This window comes from Sinocyclocheilus grahami, unplaced genomic scaffold (assembly GCF_001515645.1).
Source record: "Sinocyclocheilus grahami isolate Dianchi unplaced genomic scaffold, SAMN03320097.WGS_v1.1 scaffold444.1, whole genome shotgun sequence".
Lineage (NCBI taxonomy): Eukaryota > Metazoa > Chordata > Actinopteri > Cypriniformes > Cyprinidae > Sinocyclocheilus > Sinocyclocheilus grahami.
The window spans coordinates 6,014-16,950 of record NW_015505623.1 but is presented as its reverse complement, the minus strand read 5'-3'; the positions used below and the strand labels follow the sequence as shown (position 1 = coordinate 16,950).

Here is a 10,937-nt window from a genome sequence, read left to right as displayed (position 1 = left end):
TAATATATATATATATATATATATATATATATATATATATATATATATATATATATATATATGTGTGTGTGTGTGTGTGTACACTATCCCACTATTGTTTTTTGTAATTGTAAAACTGAGTAACAGCTTGTGCCACCAAATTAAAAAAAATGACTCTATTGCATCTTTATATTTGAAAAATGTTCCTTTAAATACTGTACATAAACAGGCACAAAATATTATTCCAATTTTATGGCCAGCAGGAAACATTAAATTTAGTGTGTCTTTATTTCTAGGAATGCACTCCAGTGTGTAACGTGTCTCGGGGGAAGCTTGTGTGTCATGCATGACAGATCTTAGCGTTCATTTTTCACCTTTTCTTTTCATCCCTCCCTTTCCCTCCCCTTCTCAATCTTTCTCAATCATGTAGAGTGATGGAATGAAATAGTCTGTGTATGTGTGTATGAGAGAGAGAGAGAGAGAGAGAGAGACTCGTGGCAATGATCAGTGAAAGCTCAAGCCTGTACCATAAACAGTGAATGTCCCAGCCCGCTGGCTGCTGCGGCCCAGCCCTCTGCCTGTCTCAACTGGCCCTCATGTACTGATAGCTTACCTCTGGAATCATCTGGAATCAACTCACACACACATACACACAGAATAAAACACACAACTGCTTTCCCACAAACAATGTATGCATGTGTACCTCACTTGCAGTAGTGGCTCATGTACATTCAAAGCACATTTTATGCTTTTAAGCAAGCATACAAAAACCTTATATACTCAACAAACAGTCACATTTTAAGCCTTATATTTCTGAGTCAGGCTTTGTGCCGCCCCATAATCACCTTTCCTCTCTTTTTCTCTCAACACAACAGTTTATTCAGCAGGGTGTAGCCAGTGAGACCTCAGCAGCCATTGTCAAAGTCTGAAAGTGTTAGTGTAAACATAGGCAGCACCAGGAGAGCTGGAGACACAGCCTTGCCCTGTAGTTATGTTTTTTTTTCCCTATCTAAAGAGTCCCTCTTTCTCTGTAGCTTTAAGGTATGTGTGTTTGGCAGGATCTGGTCCTGCTTAAAAGTCTGTTGGTTTTGCCAAAGTACGACACACCTGGAAATGCAACAGGCAGGTTTTTAAGCAACTGTGCACATAATCAAATCAATTGTCTTGTATTGAAGAAGGAGATATGTATTGATAAAATAATTTATATTGCTTACATTGTCATATAATATCTTGACATAAAAAGTGGAAACTTGCAATTGTTACCTTAAAGAGCTATTTCTACCTTTTTAAACCCAGTTTAATTAAACCAGTTAATTCAGATGTTACCATTTTAGGTAAACTTTTTTCATCATCATAACTTTGAAATATATAATTTGTGACAAATGCAGAGAACTAGTAAATAAGTGGAGAGTGTTGGAAAAAGTGAAGTGGAGAGTGAATGGAGAGAAAAGAAATCAGTTGTTTCAACCCTCAGGCGGAATGTATCTATCAGCTCAGAAAAACAAAAAAAGGACAGTTAAAACCTCCTGCGGCTAAACACTGAACTTTGTACACTCTTAAAGGGGTTATATGATGTTGCTAAAAAGAACATTATTTTGTGTATTTGGTGTAATGAAATGTGTTTATGCAGTTTAAGGTTTATTATTTTCCACATACTGTACATTATTGTTTCTCCTCTATGCCCCGCCTTTCTGAAATACGTCAATTTTTACAAAGCTCATCGGTCTGAAAAGCGAGGTGTGCTCTGATTGGCCAGCTATCCAGTGCGTTGTGATTGGCCGAATACCTCAAGCGTGTGACGGAAATGTTACGCCCCTTACCATACTGTGATGGAGCGACAAGACAAAAACATTAAAACCCATTATAAATGAGGCATTTGTTGCATCCAGTGGGGACATAATTATGGATTATAATGACATATACTGTCTTTTTACGCGTTGCATTGCATCACGCTGCGTACACATAAAACCATGTCTGCGTTTGTGATCGGAGAAATGACAAACAACAAGTGCTACTCTACACTGCTCAAAACTCGCGTTTGAATCATCAGTGGCAAATTCTTTAAATATAAAAAACGTACTTACAGTCTGTGAGTCAGAACAGCTGGCATTGTAGTCTACTCTACCAGGATCAGGAAACAGTCCTCCAAAAATATTTGGTTTAAACTGTTCTGGAACAGTGTTGTAAATACAACTTAACCACTGATTTCTAGTCGTGTCCACTTTTGGAAGGCCAAACAAAGTAGTTTCACTTTCACACCAAAACACATGGTGGGCTAGAGTGAGCGGAGGCCGGCTTGAGTGAGCGGCGGTGGGCGGGCTTGAGAACGGTGCGGCCGGCGGATTCGACGAAGGAGCGTCCGGTGGGCTTGCGGCAACCACATGTGATGACCCTGGGCTGGACTCCGCTTCGTCCGTGGTGAAAGCCGATCTGGCGATCGACAGAGCGAAGTTGATGTATTTCCTCAGCAACCAGCACGGATCAGCTCCAGGCATGATGAAGCAGATATCGTCCTCTTTTGGAAGGCCAAACAAAGTAGTTTCACTTTCACAACGAAACACACAGCACCTTCACGACATGGCGGCGGCGGTAACAACAATACTACAGCGAGAATAAAACTTACGCCTTCTTTCTTTGCGTAAGCATTTGGGCGGCGTTATGCAAATCTTCCCACATCATGACGTAGACATGTGGGGGCGTGTTAGAATGAGCCGTTTTAGGTACACTCTTAAAAATAAAGGTGCTTCAAAAGGTTCTTCAAGCGATGCCATAGAAGAACCATTTTTGGTTCCACAAAGAACCATTCAGTCAAAGGTTCTTTAAATAACCATCTCTTTCTTACCTTTTTGTAATCTGAAGAACCTTATTTCGCCACAAAGAACCTTTTGTGAAACAGAAAGGTTCTTCAGATGTTAAAGGTTCTTTATGGAACCATTTAGACAAAAAGGTTCTTCTATGGCATCGTGAAGCACCTTTATTTTTAAGAGTGTAGGCGTGGTTGACTCTTAACTTTTAAAAAGAATATCTCTTTGGATTTGAGACTTTAGTCTTTGCAACTTTACAGATCTTCTTTATGCACCAAGAGCTTGTAACACAAGGAAAGGAAAAATTGAAATCTCATCATATGACCCCTTTAAGGAAAATGGTTCTAAACAGTACCAGAAAAGGGTTCTTTAGCTTGTAACAATAGCAGAACCCTTTTTGGTGCTAAACAGAACCCTTTTTATAGGGTTCCATAAAGAACCATGCTTTAAAAGTGCTATGTAGAACCTTAAAGGTGCTATGAATAATCTTTTTAATGATAGTTTATTGTCATTAATATTAGTATATTTATGTAATTAATATCAGTTTTATTAATATTATTTGAATAAATTATTTATTACTATTGTTCTTTTACCCCTCTATCTGCCTGGTCTTATAATATCTGTCTATCAATGTTTTCATAAAAACAACAACAGCATGTTGTGTCAATTAGGTACTTTTATTTTATTTAATGACATGTGAAATTGTAGCAAAAATGACAGTGATCTAACAACCGTTATTAGCAGAATACATTAATAAATGACAATTGACACTTAACATAAATACTTAAAGAAGTAAAACAAAAATAGAAACAGAAAATAGAGTAATGAAGACCAAGTTCCAGTGAAATACTGTATTTTCAGTATTTATAGAGGTTATAGGATATAGAGGTTGTAGGATGTGACAGCATCTAAAATCCTTCCATTTGTTTATGTAAAAACAATTATGTTTATGAAGGCCAAAAGTAGTATGTGAGCACTTCACAATGTTGTGTTTATGCATAAATCCAAGTAATAAATAAATGTAAAAAATAAAATAAATAAATGAATAAATAAATCTAACAATATGGACCATAAATTCTATATCTTTGTTACTTACTTAGTGGAGATGGGGAAAGAAGTATCCTTAACTCAACAGAGCTGGTCACACTTACATGTTCTCTTAAACTAAAAAGAGAAAAAAGACATGACTGGTAGGAAACCAGTTACAGTTTAAAAGTAAAAAATTATAGACATTTTAAGAAATACATAATTTACCTGTTGAGAGTGTGTTGACAGACTATAGTTGGATCACTGAGCTCCAGAAAATCAGTAATTTTCTGATTGGAGCTTTGACAGTTACAGATTTAAAAAACAAAAAGGGTGGGAATAAAGAACCCTAGACTCTAACACAAATAACCATTTCAGCATAAAAGGGTTTTTCAGGATGCTATGGTTCTAAATAGAACCGTTACTACACATAACAAACCTTTAAAGAACCATCTTTTTTTAGAGTGCAGTGATTACAGTAGATGCTTGACTTTACCTGCAGCCCAGTCTTTCTGTAAGAGAGTGAAGGAGGACCGCTAGGTCACTGGTTACGTTTAACTGCCAGGGCATTGTGCTGAAGGGCACATCAGTCTCAGCGAGACACACGAGAAGCTTTTTCTCATGGCACACGTTTATCAAATTTCAGTAGAGAAATAACTTCTTTCACTTCCATTTTAAAAACCCTAAACTTAAAAAAAAAAAAAAGGTTCTTTACTGACATTGACTGAACTATTAAGAACTATGGACTGAAATGTTCTTTAGGGAACCAAAAATTGTTCTTTTATTTAAAAATGAATCCTTTATTTTTAAGAGTGCATCAATGATGAAAAGTTCCTGAAATTGAATGTTCACCAAGCTCATTCCATTAAAAGCTCTCTTGAATTAAGGAAATGTTACATTTCTCAGATTTCCCAGACTTCTCTGGTAACTAATCATTCTGAAAACAAATAAAAATGTGAAATGTTTTTTGATACTTCCTCATTGTAAACAGGTACGATGTAATAGGTTTCTACTGAAAATGCAAAAATGCAGTGTGATGCGGTACAGTAACAGCCAATCAGAACGTATTCGGTTTTTAATATACATTTATGAGGAGCGTAATTTTAGACCAGTGATATTTCACTGTGGGCGGGAATAGAAACCAAGAAATAGAACACGGAAATAGAAACCAAGCGGTCAATAAGTAGGTCCAAAACTCATATTAACATTGAAGACGTTTTACTGCTTTTCAGTTTATTTTGTTGCACCAATACATGATGCAATACTTTACAAATTGGTATTAAATGAAGAATGCTGATAAGTCTCTTGCTACAACTGTATGGACCACTTGTAAAAATCACAGCCTTTCATGCCATGACTGATGGAGAAACGGTACATAGTCAATTGTGAAAGATGCTTGTAAAATATGGAATGGTGCCAACACATTTCAAAGAGCGAATGCTTGGAGGTTTTTAAACCCTGTGTTTGCTGCCAGGCGCTCTCTTGTCTTCTGAGGTTTCATCAGCCTGGAAAATAAAGACATCCCCTCTAGGCTTTTCATTAAAATCTATTTACTTAAAACGGCAAAAGAGAAGGCAGGGGGCATAAAAGAAAATCTGATGAGCGGAGGGAATTGCCTCTAAGCTTAGCAAACATTACGTTGGCTTGTGCATAATGGAGGCAACCTGAAGAAAAATGGTGGCAGTTTTGGCCGGGAGCGAAGCTGGGGGATCTGGGGTCAAACAGACCTAATTGAAAGCATGAAATTGTGATTCACTGAGCACATAATGCACTTGTTAGTAAGGATTTGCAGCTGTAGAAACAAAAGATGTTTGTTCCTGTTTTTGTACAGTTGAGTGATTTTTTGTGCATGCTTTAGCAAACTCATGCAACTAATTTAGCTCTTTAAAATTCATTTTTTTGTATATATATTTTATTTTTATTTTTCCATTTCTGCATTTCCTAGTCTTTTTCTCTGCTCTTACTGAATTCTCCAACTAGACTTGCAGTCAGTGCAGAGGTTTTAAAACTTTTTGATGCCAGGGACCTCCAAATGTTCTGATCCCCTTTGTGAGGTAATAGAAAATGACCTATACATTGCCATTAGAGTAAAATTACTGAACATAAACAGAGGAGCCTGCTAAAAATCCAAATTTTAGATGGAAATTTCAGATGGCACTTAGAGGCTTTTGCATCTGAACTCTTCATATATATAAATAGCCATTTATCAAAAGTGTTGCGATGAAACTTTGAGTTTATTTATTTTTCCCACAATTTTTCCCTCAACTTTTCTGTGGACCCCTATAGCATTCCCTAGTAGAGTCCCCTGTAGAGTTTAATGTATTTCTCTAGAAATGCTATCATTTATGTCATTGTTTTCCTGCATACATGCATTTTGCTATGTGTGTGTGTTTTTCAGGAGAGAAGGTGAGGGTGTGCGGGTGTTTTGGGACAAACTCAATGAACCGTCTTTCACTTCCCGTTGGAATCCGTTTTCTGTTGACTATCCTTTCACTACATTCACCTATCACCCTGTCAAGAGTGCCAATGAGGAGCTGGGCCGCCTGTGTGATGTGAGTATTATAATGCAACACACAGAACACTTTTATCACAGTCAGGTCTCACACCGTACATTTTGACATATTTCTATAAGATGTCTTGTTTTAGTCAAACTATTAGACTTAATAATGACAAAACCCAACCATTAAATGAGCTCACTTAGCAATTCTCGAATGCTGTTACTCACAAGTATTATGGAGGTGCTGCTAGAGGACTTGCAAAGGTTGAGTAAGAATCCACAGTTTCTTGGAAGTCGAAGAAATGACGCGTTCATGGATGGTGTAATATTTATTTCACTACATGTTAAAGATTTCAAAGAATGACTAACTGAGGCTGAGGAAAGGTTACTTAAGGCAGCGTTTCTCCAACTCGGTTCATTCTAAAGCCACGGGGTCAGGAGAAATTTCCTGAATAAATCTCATCAAAAACCATGGCACAAAAACCTATTGACTTAAGTTATTGACTATAAGTATTAATGTATGAAAGGCTTACTAGTTTTACAAAGGGGCTTAGTGATGCATTGGCAGTGGAATGTTAAACAAGTTAAAATTAAATTTTGTAGTTTATCTGTGTACATTAAGCCATTAAGTAATTTCCTGCCAATAAAAACACTCATGATTCAGGTTTTAAGAGGCCAGGCACTGAAAGTTGTTAATTTAGATGTCAATATGGCAATGATTATAGTTTACTATATATCCCATTGTAAAAATAAGTCTATTATCAAAAACATGTTTTTTTTAACCATATGCTTACCAAACACTGCTTCTTTTATGTGTGCAGGTAAGCTCATCTTTGTATGCATATAAAAGCAACCTTCTATTTTATTTATGTCTGGAAATAATATACATTAAAAGAATATGTGCGAACTGAATGTAATGTTTTCAGACACTTGGGAATTGCAATTAAATGAAAATGTTTTATCATTTAAATTTGTTAAATGCAATTAGCTGAACATTAGAGGGATTTTTGTTTTTGTTAGAGTGACGTTTATCTTAACACGCTTAAGAGTATTTATGGTAAACTAAAATATACTTATAAATACAGTGGGTATAGAAAAGAATCACCCCCTTTTAAAATGATCACATTTTGTTGCCTTGCAGCCTGATATGAAGACGTACACAGTTTTTGTTTTATCCAGCTGTATTTACTCAGTGCAACTTATAACATCCAAGTGAAAGATATAACACCAACCTGTAAGAATTTTTTTTTTTATAAAAGAATCACTGAGTTGGAAAAAAGATCACCCCATCCTAAAAATGACTTGTAATCTCAATCAGGTGTAGCTAATCACCTTCTCAATGGCACACAAAGCCATTTGACTTTCAACTGTGATCAGCTGTGCTCATTTTGATCAGCTCAGCATGAAAATAGCTTTCCTGGAGCATTTCAGTCCTTGGTAGTGCAGCTGAAGCAAACAATCAACTACTGTATGGGTGGCAAGGCACTGTCAGAAGATCTCCGGGATAAAGTTGTGGACAGGCAGAAGTCAGGAGATGGATGCAAAAAAAATTCAAAGGGTTTATCATTGCCTAGAAGCACAGTGAAGTCTATTATTAAGAAGTGGAAAGTAGTTGGTACAACACAGACCCTCCCTGGATCAGGACGTCGCTCCAAACTGAATGAAAAAGCCAGGAGGAAACTGGATAGAGAGATGACCAAGAGGACTACAGCAACTCTGAAGCAGCTGCAGGAATTTATGACAAAGAGCAACAGACCCTCCCTGGATCAGGACGTCGCTCCAAACTGAATGAAAAAGCCAGGAGGAAACTGGATAGAGAGATGACCAAGAGGACTACAGCAACTCTGAAGCAGCTGCAGGAATTTATGACAAAGAGCAGTCATTGTGTGCATGTGACAACAATATCAGAAATTCTCCACAAATGTGGCTTGTTTGAGAGGGTTGCAAGAAAAAAGCCACTCCTCATGAAAGGCCACATGCAATCACGAGCTTTGCCAAAACGTACCTCGATGATTCTGAAGCTGATGAGACTAAAATGTAATTATTTGGCCTCAACACCAAACAATATGTCTGGCGGAAATCCAATAAAGCTCACAATCCAAATAACATCATCCCTACAGTAAAGCATGGAGGTGGTAATATCCTGTTATGGGGGAGTTTCTCTGGAGCACTTGTCAGGATAGAAGAAAAAATAGATTGCGCAAAATACCATCAAATTCTTGAGGAAAATCTGCTGCCCTCTGCCAGAAAGTTGTCAATGGAAAGAAGGTTTACCATCCAACACGTCAGAGCCCAGACATAAACCCCATTGAAAATCTGTGGAATGATCACAGATTTGACTGAACTTGAGCAGTTCTGCAAAGAAGAGTGAGCAAATATTGCAAAGTCTAGATGTGCAAAGTTAGTCGAGACAAACCCTAAAAGCTGTAATTAAAGCTAATTTAATTTGGTTCAACAAAATACTGATACAAGGGGCTGATCTTTCTTCCAACTCAGTGATTCTGTTTTTTTTTCTGGCATGTTGGTGTTATATCTTTCACTTGGATGTTATAGAGTAAATACAGCTGGATAAAACAAAAACTGGGTACGTCTTCATTTCAGGCTGCAAAGCAACAAAATGTGATTATTTTAAAGGGGGGTGATTATTTTCTATACCCACTGTATAAATATAATATAATGCCATTTCTTTTATGTATTTAGATATAAAATTGTATTTATACAAATTTGTAATGATCAGGTTGCAATTGTGTACATTTAAAATTATTACATTTAAATGTAATAATGAACAACACACTACAGTTACATAATCAAGTACTTTACATGTGTAGAATATCAGTCAACATATCAGAATAAGTCTAAATACTAAAACAAGTACACGACAAAACATTAAAACAATAATTAAAAATGTACTTTAAAGATTTCACATTATTACAAAGTGTTATTTTTAAAAGTATACTTAAGCATGTAAAGAAGAAACAAGTTTTTTTAATATATAGTTTTAAGATTTGAAGTACACTACAAATACACTTTCAATATAATAAAGCACTTGCTGGTCTTTTGGAGTCGGGGACCCGGTGACAGTTTAGGGCTATGAAAATGGTCACTGGTTTAGAAAAAAGTCATAAACACTTATTTAAGGCCATGTAATTTAATTACAATACAGTTTAGACAATTAACAAGAAATAAAGTCCAAGTAATATTTTAAGCATATGTATAGATAGATCACTTTCAAAAGCATGAGCTCCAAAATTTTGAAATGATATTTGTTTGGGTCCCTGGCTCACTCATCATGGCCATGGGGTCCAGGACAATCTGCAGTCCTTTAAGCATGTACAGTACGTAGTTTAAGGTGTGAGCGAGGGGGTCTCATGCAGGTGACCACACAGATCACATAACCAGTAATTTAGACTTCGGAGGTGTCTACTCCCACAGTCACATTCCCATTCCTCACATTCCACTCCGCCTACTGAAGTGTTCAGCAGGTTCAACAAAAATGGAGAAGGGTATAAAAAGAGAAAACATAAACACAAATGTGAAGATGGAAGATGTTTTTGCTGTGTTTTAGTACTGAATAAATTACTTATCCATATTTTCCTTCATTGTTTAGATTGAAAACTTCAGGGAGCAGCTGACTTTGGCAGCGCAGAAAGCCCACAGCAAGAATCCTGTACCTGGGAAAGCCAACGGGGTTCTTGTGCTGAATCAGCCTATCCTAATCGAAACATACGTGGGTCTGATGTCTGTCATAGGCAACCAAAACAAGCTGGGCTATTGCTTAGCACGAGGCAATATTGGTTTCTGAGGGCACTTTGGGAGTCTTCCAATGATGGTTTACACTAAGTTATTATCTTATACCAGCTTAGCATGTGTAGTTTATACTTGTATAAGATAACTTAGGATATTTTAAATCAAGGAACATGTATCATTTGTATTCCTAAAATACATTCAATATCCATCAAACCTATTTTATCATGTTATACTGCCCCAAAATCTTTTTAAATAACGATGTCAGTTGGGTCATTTCCTTTGGGTTGTCATAACATAGAAAATATGTTGTCTCTTCTCCCACGACTTCCTGTGTAGAAATATCTTGTTTTTAGTTTTCTGTTATTTCTCTGCAGGAACTGATTCATTGCTATGTAATTTGTAAAGTGCCTTTCCTTTCTTTCTGTATTTATGCTGATATTCTACCTCATCACAAGGCTTCTTACAGGGCAATTGATGCATGAAGGTACACAAGTCATATTTATTTGATGGTTTAGGGTTTATTATTACAGTAGAACACAGAGCTGGATTTTCCCTCATTTTGTAATGACTACATTTACTTAGTCGTCTTGATTTGTTTCTACAGCAGAATGTCAAACATATTGTGAAATCTTTTTAAAAAATAAATGCTAATACAGAAACTTGGTTCATTAGTGCTGAATACATTTTCATTAACTACAATTAGGAATAATTCAAACAAAATTGTGCCTGACGTGTGCTTCATTTATCTGAATAGTCTGCACTATTTTGATTTATGGGGCATTTCCCATCATCCCAATCATTAAGGTGGGGCCAGTGTAACCATATCTTGTTAAAAATATGATTAAATATATTTTATACTTGTACATTTTCCAAAATAAAACAAA

The 10,937-nt window shown here is 36.4% G+C and overlaps 1 protein-coding gene across 2 annotated transcripts in view; it reads left to right on the top strand.

Moving 5' to 3' along the window:
• Nucleotides 1-10,699, top strand: part of LOC107552257 (tumor protein p63-regulated gene 1-like protein) — a 35,181-nt gene extending 24,482 nt beyond the window's left edge. For both annotated transcript variants that reach the window (XM_016234114.1, XM_016234112.1), the window contains exons 5-6: nt 6,208-6,361; nt 9,914-10,699. In XM_016234114.1, the coding sequence (XP_016089600.1) occupies nt 6,208-6,361; nt 9,914-10,108 (349 nt within the window). In that variant the 3' untranslated portion in view covers nt 10,109-10,699. The remainder of the gene's footprint in view (nt 1-6,207; nt 6,362-9,913) is intronic.
• The last annotated feature ends 238 nt before the right edge of the window (nt 10,700-10,937 follow it).